Source organism: Chiloscyllium plagiosum, unplaced genomic scaffold (assembly GCF_037043375.1).
Source record: "Chiloscyllium plagiosum isolate Xiang-an unplaced genomic scaffold, Cpla_swu_hap1 HiC_scaffold_7, whole genome shotgun sequence".
Taxonomy (NCBI): Eukaryota; Metazoa; Chordata; class Chondrichthyes; order Orectolobiformes; family Hemiscylliidae; genus Chiloscyllium; species Chiloscyllium plagiosum.
In genome coordinates this window covers 121,185,958-121,203,391 of record NW_028270145.1, presented here as the reverse complement: position 1 = coordinate 121,203,391, position 17,434 = coordinate 121,185,958, and the positions used below count along the sequence as shown (strand labels likewise).

Genomic DNA, 17,434 nt, shown 5'->3' with positions numbered 1-17,434 from the left:
AACCCAACCGCCCTCTGGCTGAACACTTTAACTCCTCCTCCCACTCCGCCAAAGACATGCAGGTCCTTGGCCTCCTCCATCGCCAGACCATGGCCACACGACGCCTGGAAGAAGAGCGCCTCATCTTCCGCCTGGGGACCCTCCAACCACAAGGGATGAATGCAGATTTCTCCAGCTTTCTCATTTCCCCTCCCCCCACCTTATCTCAGTCCCAACCCTCAGACTCAGCACCGCCTTCTTGACCTGCAATCTTCTTCCCGACCTCTCCGCCCCCACCCCCTCTCTGGCCTATCACCCTCACCTTAATCTCCTTTCACCTATCGCATTCCCAACGTCCCTCCCCCAAGTCCCTCCTCCTTACCTTTTATCTTAGCCTGCTTGGCACACCCTCCTCATTCCTGAAGAAGGGCTTATGCCCGAAACGTCGATTCTCCTGCTCCTTGGATGCTGCCTGACCTGCATCGCTTTTCCAGCAACTCATTTTTCAGCTCTGATCTCCAGCATCTGCAGTCCTCACTTCCTCCCTGCTTAATCAATGCCCATTTAAATGCCCTTAAAGTTGGTGAGTCTACTACTGTTGCAGGTGGGGCATTCTATGCCTCAAATACTCTCTGAGTAAAGAAACTACCTCTAACATCTGTCCTATATCCATCACCCCTCAATTTAAAGCTATCTCCCTCGTGCTAGCCATCACCATCTGAGGAACAAGGCTCTCACTGTCTACCCGACCTAACCCTTTGATTGTCTTCTACGTCTCAATTAAGTCACCTCTTAACCTTTTATTCTCATACAAAACAGTCTCAAGTCCCTCAGCCTTTCCTCATAAGACCTTCCCTCCATATCAGGCAGCATCCGAGTAAATCTCCTCTGCACCCTTTCCAAAGCTTCCTATAATGCGGTGATCAGGACTGTACAATAGAACAATGAAGGGTTTGTAGGTTAGTTCGATCTTAAATTAGGATAGAAGGCTGCCACAACATTGAGGGCTGAAGGCCTGTACTGTGCCGTACTGTTCTATGTTAAGAGGAGCAGGAGTCTGATTGTCCTACTCCTGCTCCTAATTCACATGAATGTGACAGGCAATATCCTCTTTGAAATGCTGAAGCTGTTGATTATGAATGTTTTCCCCTCTCCAGGCTGCTTTCTCGGTCATGGAGTTTGACAGTGAGGAGATCCATGATATTTTCAAGTTGCTGTCTGGAGTTTTACAGCTTGGAAATGTTGAGTTCATCACTGCTGGAGGTGCCCAGATAACAACCAAAGAAGGTACATGGAGGCTGGGCTGGGGGCTTGCACTGTAAGGAGGTAAGGTCGGGGGTTACGGATTGTGAATGTCAAGTGTTTATAGGAGAAGTTGGCAATTGGTTACACAGTTTGTTGGTTTATCTAAAACCCACATAAGTTATGAAGCAGACATTGCAACTTGCAGGTCCACCAAATAACAGTCAGGCAGAGTTGTAGTATTGTATACATGGAGTCTTTGAAGTTAAATTCCCTGAATAATATAATACACAAACATCCCCTCTTTTCTAAGACCATTTAACTATTTGCAATTAAAAGTCAGCCTTTGAGTCTCTATTGTAAGTAGATAATTTGCTGATATATCCAGATTTTGTGATGTTGAATTTGAATTAAGATGTTGATGATTACCCTCAGTCATGCTGTCTATTGTTCTGCTTGTGTGTGTAGTTTTTTTTCCTCTCTTGGGAATGCAGTTACTGTTTCACCATTTGTTTATGCTGATGCTCCACAGCCAAGTATTTTCCCCAGATGAGCTACTCCCTCACTTTCCAGGCTGTTTTGAGTGGTTCTGATCTTCTTGGCAATCACCGTTTTGAATTTTGAGAGTTTCAAACTCATTTTGAAGTTTCTGGTTTAAACATAAGAACTAAGAGCAGGAGTAGGGCATCCACCCTGCTCGATCCTGCTCTGACATCTGACATTTAATATTATCTTGGTCTCCACTCCACTTTGCTGTCCACTCCCCATTATCTACTAACCCATACTAATTTGTGTATGTCCTCCTTAAATTTATACAGTTAAAAATCACACAACTCCAGGTTATAGTCCAACAGGTTTAATTGGAAGCACACTAGCTTCCAATTTTGAGACTATAACCTGGTGTTGTGTGATTTTTAACTTTGTACACCCCAGTCCAACACCGGCATCTCCTTAAATTTATACAACATCCTGGCATCTACTGGGATAGAGAATTCCACTCAATTCTATCAAGACACTGATATTCCATCTCATCTCTGTTTTAAATCTGCTACTCCTTGTCCTAAAACTATGACCTCTTATTCTAGATTATCCTACAAGGGTAAACATCCTTTCGACATCTACTTTGTTAATCCCCTTTCACATCTGATATAACTCCATTCGATCTGCTCTCATCCTTGAGCATATTGAGCGTATAGGCCTAACATAATCAATCTCTCCTCAGAAGATGCACAGTTCCTTTCTAGAATTAATCTCGTGAACCTGTTCTGAATTGCCTTCAATGCAATAACATCTTCCTCTAGTAAAGGACCAAAATGATATGCAATATTCTAGATGTGATCTCAGCAATGCCATGTACAATTACATCAGCATTATATCCCTGCGATTTTTAGTATCCCCAAATGGATATCCTCACACTTATCCACATTAAACTCCATCTGACAAATTTTCGCCCATTCACTTAACCTATCCATATTTATTTGTAAATTTATTTTTTCTTCATTGCAACTTACTTTCCCACCTATTTTCGTGTCATCTGCAAATTTAGAGCATAGAACATAGAAACGTACGGCATAGAACAGGCCCTTTGGCCCACAAAGTTGTGCCGAGCATGAATCCTAATGTAAAACTTAACCTATGCATCCCTCAGCTCACTGCTTTCCATGTGCATGTCCAGCAGTCGCTTAAATGTCCCTAATGTCTCTGCTTCCACCACCACGACTGGCAACGCATTCCATGCATTCACAACTCTCTGCGTAAAGAACCTATCTCTGACGTTTCCTCTATACTTTTCTCCTAATATCTTCAAACTATAACCCCTCATGCCAGTCAATCCTGCCCTGAAGAAAAGTCTCTGGCTATTCCTCTCATTATCTTATATACATTGATCAGGTCACTTCTCTTCCTCCTTCTCTCCAGAGAGAAAAATCCAAGCATAGTCAACCTCTCTTCCTAAGACCAGCCCTCTAGTCCAGGCAGCATCCCGATAAACCTTCTTTGCACCCTCTCCAAAGCTTCTGTATCTTTCCTATAGTAGGATGACCAGAATGGACACAATATTCCAAGTGTGGTCTCACCAGGGACTTGTAGAGCTGTAGCAAAACCTTGTGGCTCTTAAACTCGATCCCTCTGTTAATAAAAGGCAAAACACCATATGCGTTCTTAACAACCCTATCCACTTGGGTGGCAACTTTGAGGGATCCATGCACTTGCACATCCAGATCCCTCTGTTCCTCCACACTGCCAAGAATCCTGTCTTTAATCCTATATTCAGCATTCAAGTTCGACCTTCCAAAATGCATCACTTTACATTTATCCAGGTTGAACTCCATCTGCCATTTGTCAGCCCAGCTCTGCATCCTGTATATGTCGCGCTGCAGCCTGCAGTAGCCCTCTATACTATCGACGACACCTCCAATCTTTGTGTCATCTGCAAATTTACTAACCCACCCCTCAACCTCCTCATCCAAGTCATTCATAAAAACTACAAAGAGCAGAGGCCCAAGAACAGAGCCCTGCGGGACTCCACTCAACACTGACCTCCAGGCAGAATACTTTCTATCTCCAACCATTCTCTGCCTTCTGTCAGCCAGCCAGATAGCCAAATCTCCCTGTATCCCATACTTCCTGACTTTATGAATGAGCCTACCATGGGGAACATTATCAAATGCCTTGCTGAAGTCCATATACTCCATATCCACTGCTCGACCTTCATCCACCTGTCTTGTCACCTCCTCAAAGAACTCAATAAGATTTGTGAGGCATGACCTGCCCCTCACAAAGCAATGCTGAACTGCCTTTAATCACGCTATGCTTTTCCAAATAAATCCTATCCCTCAGAATTCTTTCCAACAAATTCTGACCACAAACATAAGACTGACTGGTCTGTAATTGCCAGGGATTTCCCTATTACCCTTCTTGAAAAGAGGAACAACATTCGCCTCCTTCCAATCCTCTGGTACGACTCCTGTGGTGAGTGAAGAGGTAAAGATCTTCGCCAGCGGCTTAGCTTCCCGGAGCAGCCCAGGATAAATCTGGTCTGGCCGTGGGGGCTTATCAATCTTAATGTTTTCCAAAATTTCCAGCACATCAACTTGATCTGGTCAAGCCTGTATCCCAGCTCCTCAAAGTTCTCATTCACAACAAGGTCCCTTTCCTTAGTGAAAATTGAAGCAAAAAACTCATTTGGGCATCCCTATCTGCTTCGACTCCACACACAAATTCTCTATGCTATCCCTGACTGGCTCTACCTTCTCCCTGATCATTCTCTTATTCCTCACGAATAGTAAAATGCTTTTGCCAAAACTTTTTCGTGCCCCTTGCTGGGTCTCCTCAATCCATTTCTGAGCTCCTTTCTAGCAAGCCGGTAATCCTCTAAAGCTGTGCTGGATCCTTGCTTCCTCCATCTTATGTAAGCAAATTTGGACATAGAATATTCTATCTTTGCATCCAGGTCAATAATATCGATTGTAAATAGTTGTGGCCTGAGGACTGAACCCTGTGGCGCCCTGTGGTTACATCTTGCTGACCAGGAAAAGACAAATTTCTCTGGATTCTCTGCCCTGGATTCTTCTAATTTTATCAGTCTTAGCCTTCTGTTGATGCAGTATAATTTCTTTTTCTTAACCTTAAAACAGGTACTCCAACTTTTTTTCCAGTTATTTTCCTCGATGCTTGGCCCTCTTCCATTTGCAGCTTTAGTTATTTTAGTTTAATCTAAACCCTGTTTCAGCTCTTTCACTACAGCATCATTGCTGCTGTTTAATTTGGAAAGGGTACTGTACCCTGGGTGATTTGCAGCTCCGTGTTATGTGCACTGCACATCTCCACCTGCTTTTGTAGGTCTGTCTTTTCCCCCAGCATTGCTTAGAGCCCAAACTGATGTTTCTGTAGCTGTTCCTGTTGAACCTGATCCAGTTTACTCGTGAGTTGTATGTACTCCTGTATACCAGCAATCTTTACATTGCATTAATGATACAGATCTTGTAGCTAATACTGCTTCTTTTTTCTTTTCTTCCATTGCTTCATGCATCTTTCAGAACTAAACAGACCTATCCCTTAAAGATTTCATCATCTCAGAGATGGTATTGCCAAGTTTTGATTTATCCTGGGATATTTGTTTAGCCTTTTCATTTTAAACATTCATTTTTTTCTCACTGTAGCATGGAACTGAGATTTAACTTCATTAATTAAACAGAAATTGAACAGTTTTTTTAGTTTTTAATTATATTAGTATAGTACAAGTGTCTACTAAATAGTTTTCTGTTGTGTCTCTGATGTTTGGCTTCTTGATTGTGAGGTCATGGATTGTTGGTATACCTTTAATTACAAGTCCATTTGTGTCCATGTTGTGGACATCCAGGTGGACTGATTGTACTGATACTCCAGCATTGTTGATCCTACCCATGCAATTAATGAATCGTAGTGGATGAATGTTTCACATTCTTAGACTTTGTCATGGCCTCCCATATCGCTGGGTACATTTATTTAGGATTTGTAGGGGAGGTGAATACCTTGTGGTATTATCACTTGACTCTTCATCCAGAGACCCAGGTGATAGTCTGGACATGTCAGTTCAAATACTGCCATGTCAGATAGTGGAATTTGAATTATATAAAAGAAATCTGGAATTAAAAGTCTAATGATGATCATGAATCCATTATGGATTGTTGAAAAAACCCATCTGGTTCAGTAATGTTCTTTTAGGGAAGAAATCTGCCCTCCACACCTGGTCTGATCTAAATGTGATTCCAGTCTCACAGCAATTAGGCTGACTGTTGACTTCAAGGAGCAGTAGAATCGATGTTTCAGGCATGAGCCCTTCTTCACGCTCATGCCCAAAACGTCGATTCTCCTGCTCCTTGGATGCTGCCTGACCTGCTGCGCTTTTCCAGCAACACATTTTCAGCTCTGATCTCCAGCACCTGAAGTCCTCACTTTCTCCTGACTTAACTTCCTTGAGTGATTTGAGATGAGTAACTGCTGTCCGAGCTAGTCATGCCTACACCCAATGAATAAAAAAAGTATATTGTCCCTGTGTCAATCCTAGCCAATCGTGAACCAGTTTCTCGAGGATAAATATTTTGAAAGTTTGCAAACATTGATGTTTTCCATGAGATTGAAGTGTGGAACCTAAATTTATCACTCTTTATCTCATTGTTAGATTCTGGTTTGGAAATTGCTTCATGTCCATGCCGCTGGTAGGATATCAGATGGTCTTTATTGTAGTTTGAAGATGCTGTGGTGTGTGGTCTGTTTAAGTCAGTGCATGGCTCTTTGTAGCTGCATCAGCTTTTCTTCTTGTGCACTGCCTCTGCCAAAGGTCTTTTTTCCCACCTACACTGCAAGATTTCCTTGTAAGAAAGAGGCCGAACCTTTTGTTTGTCTTGCTGTGTCCAGATGCTTCAGTGCTAGTGTTAACCATCACATATGCACTCAAGGCCTGCAAGGATTGCTTAGTATTTACGTCCATCCTTCAGTAGCTTTCTGTAGGTTAATCTAGCAATTTTTAATGGAAATTTCTATGTCGGTGAATGCAGTCATTAACTCAACGGCGCTGTTTTCTAGCATTCCATCTGACCAATCAAATAATTGACATGAATACAGAAGGTTAAGCTGACCCTGAATGGGTCATCTAATGTGGTCCATATGCTTTAGGTTTATTTTAGCTCTTCAGCTGTTAATCCTAGCAGTCTGTATATACCTACATTCCTAGTTGCTAAGCAAGTCTTAATTGCTTGTTTTCTGCATCAGGCATATCTGAATCTACAAAGTAAAGCTCTGAATACTGTTCAGCCATTTTAAATTATGTTAGGAGGCTTGCTGTGTCCCAATTTAAACTAGAGCATTTTGTGGACATTCTAGCAAAACACCTTTGACCTTTTCATGCTTGCTATATATCTGGTAAAAACCCCAATCACTTATCGGTCTCTTATGAGCTAAACTAGCCATGAATAGGGATCTGTCTGCTTACAACCAAGCTACGTTTTCAAAACTATTTAATGCTGTACTCAATAAAAACATTGAGGGTTATCTCATGTTTGGTTTAAGACTGACAACCCTGTGTTCCATCTTTAGATTAACTTGCTTTCTGATTGTTCAAGCATGAGAAGCCTCTTGAGCACCATGTTATCTGTCTCTGGTCACCATCTCATAAGCAATGTTCTAACAATCGTTCACTCGTTAGGGATGGGTCTGTTTATTTAAAACAGTCAAGCACATTACAAGTTACAAAGCATATTTACAGCAAACTAATGGATTTCTGTTTGAGCAGCAGACCCACAGCAGAGTAACTGTGAGGCAGAGCCATTGTATTCAGAGTACTTGGAATCTTTTAAAGATGAACTGTCTTAAAGACAAGATATACATGCAACAAGACAAAGAATTGTTTCCCTCCTCAGTAATGTTAATCATTCAATCTTTCTCTCTCTCTCTCTCTCTCTCTCTCTCTCTCTCTCTCTCTCTCTATCCCTCTTCCTCTATCACTCACAGTGCTCAGCAATGTCAGTGATTTGTTGGGTTTGGATTCTTTCCAACTGGCAGAGTTGCTGACCCAACGATCGATTATTCTGCGAGGAGAGGAGATCAGCACCCCCCTCACCATAGAGCAGGTAAGGTCATCATCCCTCCCCTCACCCCTCAAACCCCCAATATCACTTCACCCCCTCAACATTATGTTTCACATTTGGAGGTGGGAAATGACGTGTTTAAACTGGATTGAGAGTGTCTGTGTGGGTTCTGCTGGGAGAAGGATGATGCTTGTTCATGGAAGTGAAGCTGGGCAAGGGAAGGCTTTTGCTCTGCAGCTACCACATAGGTCTTCCCACCCGGCAGCTTTCCCAAACTTACCCCTGCTGCAGGTCTATAGGCAGGATTTAGAGGTTGGTAATCCTCTTTAGCACCATTTAGCACCACACTTTGTGTGGCCATTGGGAGGGATTCGAACCTAGGCACAGAAGTCTGGATGCTACCCACTGTACCACAGAATCCCTGCTACTTCAACTGAGGTACTGTAATAAAAGATGAATTAAGAAGGTTCCAAACATGGATCAGGTCAAGGTGTATTCACAGAACACAGAAAAGTACAGCACAGGAACAGGCCCTTCAGCCCACTATGTCTATGCCAACTATGACACCATTCTAACCTAAACCCTTTTGCCTGTGCATGGTCTGTATCCCTCTATTCCCTGCCTTTTCATGGTGTTTGTCTGAATACCTCATAAGCGTTGCTATTTTATCTGCTTTAACCACTTCCCTGACAGCGTGTTCCAGGCTCCTACTACCCTCTGTGTAAAAAACACTTGCCTCACACATCTCCTTTAATCTTAAACCTATGAGCCCTAATATTTCACATATCCATTTTTGGGGGGATGAAAAATGTCTCTGATTTTCATTCTTTCAGTGCCTCTCATAATTTTATACACTTCTATCAGGTCACCCGTCAACCTCTGATGTTCTAGCGAAAACAAATTCTCTTTATCACTAATACATATGAATCAAGGCAATATCCTGGTAAACCTCCATTGCACCCTCTCCAAAGTCTCCACCTCCTTCCTATAGTGTGACGACTGGAACTGCGCACAATGCTCCAAATGTGACCTAACTAAAGGTTTATAAAGCTGCAACATGACTTGCCATCTTTTATACTCAGTGCCCTGACTGATGAAAGCAAGTATGCCATGGCACCTTCTTCACCACCTTATCCACTTGTGTGGCCACTTTCAAATATACTTTTGTGTTTTGACCTACCAAAATGCATCACCTCACACTTGTCCAGATTAAACTCCATCTGACATTTCTCTGCCCAACTTTCTAACTGGTCTATATCCTGCTGTATCCTTTGCCAACCTTCCTCACTATCCAGAACTCTACCAATTTTGGTTTTGTCTGAAACTTACTAATCAGTCAGAGGTCTGAGCACTGATCCCTGAGGAACACCTGATCACAGACCTCCTGTCAGGAATACGCTCCTTCACAACGACCTTGTGTGTTCTATGATCAAGCCAGTTTTGTATCCAACTTAATTCACTGTAGTTTCCATGTGACTCAATCTTCTGGACCAGCCCACCAATAGGAACCTTGTCAAATCTTTAGTAAAGCCCATGTAGACAACATTCACTGCCTATCCTCATAAATCATCCAACTTGAATTGAATTAAATTAGCTTTATTGTCACATGTAATCAAATGCATACAGTGAAAAGTTTATAAGTCACCACTTACAGCACCATCCGATGTACAAAGGTACCTTGGCACAGCTTCTTCAGGTACAGATTAGTTACAGTATAACAATGTCACCAATACACAGTGTCAGCTCAGATCCTCCAACCCTGGCAACATCCTTGTAAATCTTTTCTGAACCCTTTCAAGTTTCACAACATCTTTCCGATAGGAAGGAGACCAGAATTGCACACAATCTTCCAACAGTGGCCTAAACAATGTCCTGTACAGCCACAACATGACCTCCCAACTCCTGTACTCAATACTCTGACCAATAAAGGAAAGCATACCAAATGCCGCCTTCACTATCCTATCTACCTGCGACTCCACTTTCAAGGAGCTATGAATCTGCACTCCAAGGTCTCTTTGTTCAGCAACACTTCCTAGGACCTTACCATTAAGTGTATAAGTCCTGCTAAGATTTGCTTTCCCAAAATGCAGTATCTCACATTTATCTGAATTAAACTCCATCTGCCACTTCTCAGCCCATTGGCCCATCTGGTCCAGATCCTGTTGTAATCTGAGGTAACCCTCTTCGCTGTCCACTACACCTGCAATTTTGGTGTCATCTGCAAGCTTACTAACTGTACCTCTTATGCTCACATCCAAATCATTTATGTAAATGACAATTAGTAGAGGGCCTAGCACCGATCCTTGTGGCACTCCACTGATCACAGGCCTCCAGTCTGAAAAACAACCCTCTACCACCACCCTCTGTCTTCTACCTTTGAGCCAGTTCTGTATCCAAATGGCTAGTTCTCCCTGTATTCCATTAGATCTAACCTTGCTAATCAGTCTCCCATGGGGAACCTTGTCAAATGCCTTACTGAAGTCCATATAGATCACATCTACTGCTCTGTCCTCATTAATCTTCTTTGTTACTTCATCAAAAAACTCAATCAAGTTTGTGAGACATGATTTCCCATGCACAAAGCCATGTTGACTATCCCGAATCAGTCCTTGCCTTTCCAAATACATGTACATCCTGTCCCTCAGGATTCCCTCCAACAACTTGCCCACCACTGAGGTCAGGCTCACCAGTCTATAGTTCTCTGGCTTGTCTTTACTGCCCTTCTTAAACAGTGGCACCACGTTTGCCAACCTCCAGTCTTCCGGCACCTCACCTGTGACTATCGGTGATACAAATATCTCAGCAAGAGGCCCAGCAATCACTTCTCTAGCTTCCCACAGAGTTCTCGGGTACACCTGATCAGGTACTGGAGATTTATCCACCTTTAACCGTTTCAAGACATCCAGCACTTCCTCCCCTGTAATCTGGACATTTTGCAAGATGTCACCATCTATTTCCCTACAGTCTATATCTTCCATATCCTTTTCCACAGTAAATACTGATGCAAAATATTCATTTAGTATCTCCCCCATTTTCTGTGGCTCCACACAAAGGCCGCTTTGCTGATCTTTGAGGGGCCCTATTCTCTCCCTAGTTACCCTTTTGTCCTTAATATATTTGTAAAAACTCCTTGGATTCTCCTTAATTCTATTTGCCAAAGCTATCTCATGTCCCCGTTTTGCCCTCCTGATTTCCCTCTTAAGTATACTCCTACTTTCTTTATACTCTTCTAAGGATTCACCCAATCTCTCCTGTCTATACCTGATATATGCTTCCTTCTTTTTCTTAACCAAATCCTCAATTTCTTTAGTCATCCAGCATTCCCTATATCTACCAGCCTTCCCTTTCACTCTGACAGGAATATACTTTCTCTGGACTCTCTTTATCACATTTCTGATGGCTTCCCATTTTCCAGCCGTCCCTTTACCTGCGAACATCTGCCTCCAATCAGCTTTTGAAAGTTCTTGCCTAATCCCGTCAAAATTGGCCTTTCTCCAATTTAGAACTTCAACTTTTAGATCTGGTCTATCCTTTTCCATTTCCATCACTATTTTAAAACGTATAGAATTATGGTCGCTGGCCCAAAAGTGCTCCCCCACTGACACCTCAGTCACCTGCCCTGCCTTATTTCCCAAGAGTTGGTCACGTTTTGCGCCTTCTCTAGTAGGTACATCCACAGACTGAATCAGAAAATTGTCTTGTACGCATTTAAGAAATTCCTCTCCATCTAAACCTTTAACACTATGGCAGTCCCAGTCTATGTTTGGAAAGTTAAAATCCCCTACCATAACTACCCTATTATTCTTACAGATAGCTGAGATATCCTTGCAAGTTTGTTTCTCAATTTCCCTCTGACAATTGGGGGGTCTATAATACAATCCCAATAAGGTGATCATCCCTTTCTTATAGAGAAATGAAGAAAAGAAGCAGCATTACAGCGATACACAGTATGACCATAGGTCTGGAAGACAAGAAACAAAGTCAAACATCACTGTCTCTGAACAAGGGCTGTCTGCAGCAGACCAGCCCAGCTCCGACAGCTGGCTGCCCCCGCATTGAACCACATCTTCATTGCTTCCTCAAAAAGACGCAGTTAAATTTGTGAGACAGGACTTCCCTTACACAAAGCCATGCTGACTATCCCTAATAAATCCATTCTTTTCAAAGTACAAATAAATCCTGTCCCTCAGAATCTTTTCCAATCATTTCCCTATCCCTGGCATTTAATTTCATGGATTATCTCTGTTCCCCTTCAACAAAGGAACAACATTGGCTATTCTCCTTTCTTGCGGGACTTCACCTGTGGCAAAAGAGGATATAAAGATATCTGCCAAGTCCTTTCTCCTTCCTTTCCTTCCTGAGTATCCTAGCTTGGATCCCATGAGGCCCTGGGGATTAATCTACTTTAATGGTCTTCAAGACCCTCAACATGTCTTCCTCATTAATATCCACATGTCCCAGAGTATCAACATGCCACATTCTTTTAATTTCATTGCAATTAACACTTCAAACAAATGTGCTATCTAGATGAATAAATTGCAAGTGGAGATTTTTAAGATTAAGAGCAAATGAGACATAGTTTCATAGTAATAGAGGCAGGAGTAGGCCATTTGGCCCGTCGAGCCTGTTCCACCATTCATTAAGCTCATGGCTGATCTGTCCATCATCTCAGCTCCACATATCTGCATTATCCCATAACCCTTAATTCCTCTACCATGCAAAAACCTATCTAACTCGGTCTTGAATATATTTAATGGAGCTGTCTCTACTACTTCCTCGGGCAGAGAATTCCATAAATTCATTACAGTCTCGGAAAAGCAGTTCCTCCTCATCTCTGTTCTAAGTCTACTCCCCCTCATCTTGAAGCCATGTCCCCTCATCCTAGTGTCACCCGCCAGTGGAAACAACTTGCCTGCCTCTATCTTATCTGTCCCTTTCATAATTTTATATGTTTCTATAAGATCCCCTCTCATTCGTCAAAGTTCTAGTGAGTACAGTCCCAGGCAGCTCAACCTCCCCTCATGGGGTAACCCCCTCATGTCTGGAATCAATCCGGTGACCCTCCTCTGCACGACCTCCAAAGCCAGTATATCCTTCCTCAAGTAAGGAGACCATAACTGGGCCCAATACGCCGGGTGCAGCCTCCAACACCTCGTACATTTGCAGCAGAACCTCCCTGATCTGAAATTCAATCCCTCTAGCAGTGAAAGTCAATATTCCCTTACCTTTCTGATTACCTGTTGCATCTGCAAATCAACTTTTAGTGTTTCATCTATGAGCATTCCCAAGTCCTGCTGCACAACAGCATGCTGCAATCTTTCACCATTTAAATAATGCTCTGACCTACTACTTTTACTTCCAAAGAGGATGCCCTCACATTTACCAACATTCTACTCCATCTGCCAGACCCTTGCCCACTCACTAACCTGTCTAATGTCTTTGCAGACCCTCCACATCCTCTGCACAGTTTGCCTTTCCACTCAATTTAGTGTCATCAGTGAACTTGGATACACTCTGTCTCCTCTTCCAAATCATTTATATAAGTCATGAACAGTTGCGGACCCAACACCGACCCCTGCAGCACCCCACTCACCACTGATCTCCAACCAGGGGAACACCCATTAATCCCAACCCTCTGCTTTCTGTTGGTTAGCCAGTCCTCTATTCATGTTAGTATATTCGCCACAATTCCATGCGTCCTTATCTTATGGATGAGTTTTTAACGCAGCAACTCATTGTGTGCCTTCTGGAATTCCAAGTATACAACATCCACTTGTTCCCCTCCATCCACCGCGCTTGTTACTTCCTCAAAGAACTCCAGTACCTTTGTCAAACATAACCTTCCTTTCCTGAATCCATGGTGTGTCTGCCTGATGGAACCCTTTCCATCCAGATGTCTCACCATTTCTTCTTTAATGATGGCCTCCAGCATTTCCCCGACTACAGATTTTAAACTAATTGGCCTATAGTTACCTGCCTTTTGCCTACACCCTTCTTAAACAGCAGCGTGACATTCACTATCTTCCAGTCTGCTGGGAGCTGCCCGGAATCCAATGAATTTTGGTAAATTACCACTAATGCATTAACTATAACTGTTGCCATTTCGTTCAGCACTCTGGGATTGCCCATACTGTTAGGTGCATTAGTCAGGGGGAAACGGGTCTGTGTGGGTTACTCTTTGGAGGGTTGGTGTGGACTAGTTGGGCCAAAGGACCTGTTTTCACACTATAGGGAATCTAATATAATCTAATCTTAATAGATGCCTGTTTGATTTGAGACTATGCCCTCTGGTCCTAGACTCTCCCATGAGAGAATTATATGTTCTAGGAGGCAGTCCCATCACAGCCAGTGAGAAGGCAGGATAGTAGGTTGGGAAGCTGTCTCAAGCCAGTAATGCATGATCAAGGGAAACTGTTGGGTATAGTGTTGTCAGAACTCACTTGGAAAGTGCTGACTGGGGAGTCCAGAATCAGGTGTCACACAGTCTAAGGATAGCGAGTAGTCTTCACCCAGACGTTGATGAGGCTGTGGAATTCTCTGCCACAGAAAGTAACTGAGGCCAAAGTATTGAATATTTTCGAGAATGAGTTGGACCTTGGGGTGGGGGTGGGGGTGGGGGTGGGGGAGTGGAGAGTAGGGAGAGAGTGGGAGACTGTGGTGCCTCACAGCACCAGGGACCCGGGTTCGATTCCAGCTTCGGGCAACTGTGTGGAGTTTGCACATTCTCCCCTGTCTGCGTGTTTTTTCTGGGTTTCCTCTGAGTGTTCCAGTTTCCTCCCACAGTCCAAAGATGTGCAGGTTAGGTGAATTGGCTGTGCTAAATTGCCCATTGTGTTCAGGGATGTGTAGGATAGGTGCACAATTATAAAGGATGAAATTACGACACATCTGGATAGCAGTAACAGGATAGGTCAGAGTCAGCATGGATTTATGAAGGGGAAATCATGCTTGACTAATCTTCTGGAATTTTTTGAGGATGTAACTCTGAAGAAGGACAAGGGAGGTCCAATGTATGTAGTGTACCTGGACTTTCAGAAAGCCTTTGATAAAATCCCACATAGGAGGTTAGTGAGCAAAATTAGGGTGCATGGTATTGGGGGCAAAGTACTGACTTGGATTGAAAATTGGTTGGCTGACAGGAAACAAAGAGTAGTGATAGAGCTCTCAAGGATAGTGGAATCAAGGGTTATGGAGATAAGGCAGGAACAGGATACTGATTAGGAATGATCAGCCATGATCATAATGAATGGTGATGCAGGCTCGTAGGGCAGAATGGCCTACTCCTACACCTATTGTCTATTAGTTAGGAGAAAATATAGGATAATAGGGTAGGGGAATGGGTCTGAGTGGGTTACTCTTCAGAGGGTTGGTGTGGACTTGTTGGGCCGAGGGGCCTGTTTCCACACTAAAATGAACTGTCTGCTAACAGAAAACAGAAATCCAAAAGTCTTCAATTTGCAAATGAAAAGTAAAAAATGAGGTAAAATCAGCGTGTGGCTGATTGGTGTCCAGAGAAAGGTCTTTGCACATGAAGACAGGATATGGGTGTTCTTTGGTTTTTGTTTGCGTCTGTCTTTACCTAAGAGGCCATGGTGATAGTAGAGGAAAGAGAAAGTGAGAACTGCAGATGCTGGAGATCAGAGTCGAAAAGTGTTACACTGGAAAAGCACAGCAGGTCAGGCAGCATCCGAGGAGCAGGAGAATCGACATTTCGGACATAAGCCCTTCTTCAGGACTTTCTTGATGAAGGCTTATGCTTGAAACATCAATTCTCCTGCTCCTCAGATGCTGCCTGACCTGCTGTGCTTTTCCAGTGCCACACCTTTTGACTCTGACAGAGGAGGAAGCTTAGTTGATAGCAGGCTTTAGAAATAATTGTGATGAGATATCGAATAGACTGTACTTAAAGTTGAAAAGGCATTGAGACCGAGCGGGATGTATCCAAGGGCCATAAAGAACATGAGAGTGGAAGTTACACAGACACTGGCCACATCATCCAGTCTTCCTTAAACTCCGGGGTGATGCCAGAGAACTGGAGAATTTCAAACATTAAAGGGCAGAATCTTACAGGGCCCTGAGTGATGCTATGGCAGGCTTTGTGGTAGAATTGGCGAAGTTCAGTGAGGTCCATATGCCATTGGGATCAACTCACTACATCTTTTATGCATTGCTGAGTGGTGAGATGACTTTCTCAATGGACAGTGGTGAGTTGCTAATTAAGGAGATTTATAGCATGCTAAATACCTTATCAACCTGCCTAATTGCTATTCAATCCATACTTAACCAAACACATTGAAAAATTTGGACATTGAGAATTCTTGGCTTGGAAGTCACAGCGAGTACCTGGTGACTTCAGCTCACCACTGGCTGCGAGGAACTTGGCAAGAAACAGCATCTCAGGGCATGATCCATGGGCACCAGCCACATACACCCCTTCTCCATAGACACTGGCATGAATACTTGCCAATCCTTCTTGATCATCATCCCACTTCTCTGATCCATTTACAGGTCACTCAAGAAGAACAGACTTGCATTGTAGGGCACATCAGCATCTAACATCAAAAGGCTGCTGCAAAGATACTTTATGCACAGGGACAGGCACCTAGCCCACCTCAGGACTGCTCACTTGCTGTCCTTATGGTCACTCACTTAGAACTGACCTGTATACTCACACTATTCCTGCCTTGCATTCCCATGCCAATCTGCATAGTCACATGCTGGAAATGTGTTGCTGGAAAAGCGCAGCAGGTCAGGCAGCATCCAGGGAACAGGAGAATCGACGTTTTGGGCATAAGCCCTTCTTCAGGATAGTCACATGACCAGGCAGCTCAGCAGTCTTCAGTTGAGGTGGTGTATATCTTGGTGTTACATCAAACGTACACGTATACCATGTGCTGGCAGCTTCCACAGCAAACACTGCATGTGCAGGAAGCAGGCAGTCAGGGCTCAGAGACCTGAAAGGATTCAGAAAAGATTTACAAGCACATTTCCAGGGTTAGAGGATTTGAGCTATAGGGAGAGGTTGACTAGGTTTTCCCTGGAGCATCGGAGGCTGAGGGGTGACCTTATAGAGGTTTACAAAATCATGAGGGGCATGGATAGGGTAAATAGACAAAGTCTTTTCCCTGGGGTCAGGGAGTCCAGAACTAGAGGGCATAGGTTTAGGGTGAGAGTGGAAAGATATAAAAGAGACCTAAGGGGCAACTTTTTCACGCAGAGGGTGGTACGCGTATGGAATGAGCTGTCAGAGGAAGTGGTGGAGGCTGGTCCAATTGCAACATTTAAAAGGCATTTGGATGGGTATATGAATAGGAAGGGTTTGGAGGGATATGGGCTGGGTGCTAGCAGGTGGGACTAGATTGGGTTGGAATATCTGGCTGGCATGGATGGGTTGGACCGAAGGGTCTGTTTCTGTGCTGTACATCTCTGACTCTATAAGTCCATGGGGGGTCCTGTCAAGGGGTCCTGACACAACTAATCAAGGATAACCTCCAGTAGCAGCCCAAGGCACTGGCCACGGTCAAATATCCATTCAAGATGTTCGCAGTCTGTGTCCTTGCAGTCCAAAGTCATGATTGATTCTGTAGCTCAATGTTGGATAGTCCAATGATAAGGATAATGCAGTCAGTAAGATGTACAATTATCAG

General features: G+C 43.5%; 1 protein-coding gene across 2 annotated transcripts in view; it reads left to right on the top strand.

Moving 5' to 3' along the window:
• myo10l3 (myosin X, like 3) overlaps positions 1–17,434 on the top strand; it is a 234,138-nt gene that overhangs the window by 48,192 nt on the left and 168,512 nt on the right. For both annotated transcript variants that reach the window (XM_043694412.2, XM_087989442.1), the window contains 2 exons: positions 1,137–1,266; positions 7,711–7,829. In XM_043694412.2, the coding sequence (XP_043550347.1) occupies positions 1,137–1,266; positions 7,711–7,829 (249 nt within the window). The remainder of the gene's footprint in view (positions 1–1,136; positions 1,267–7,710; positions 7,830–17,434) is intronic.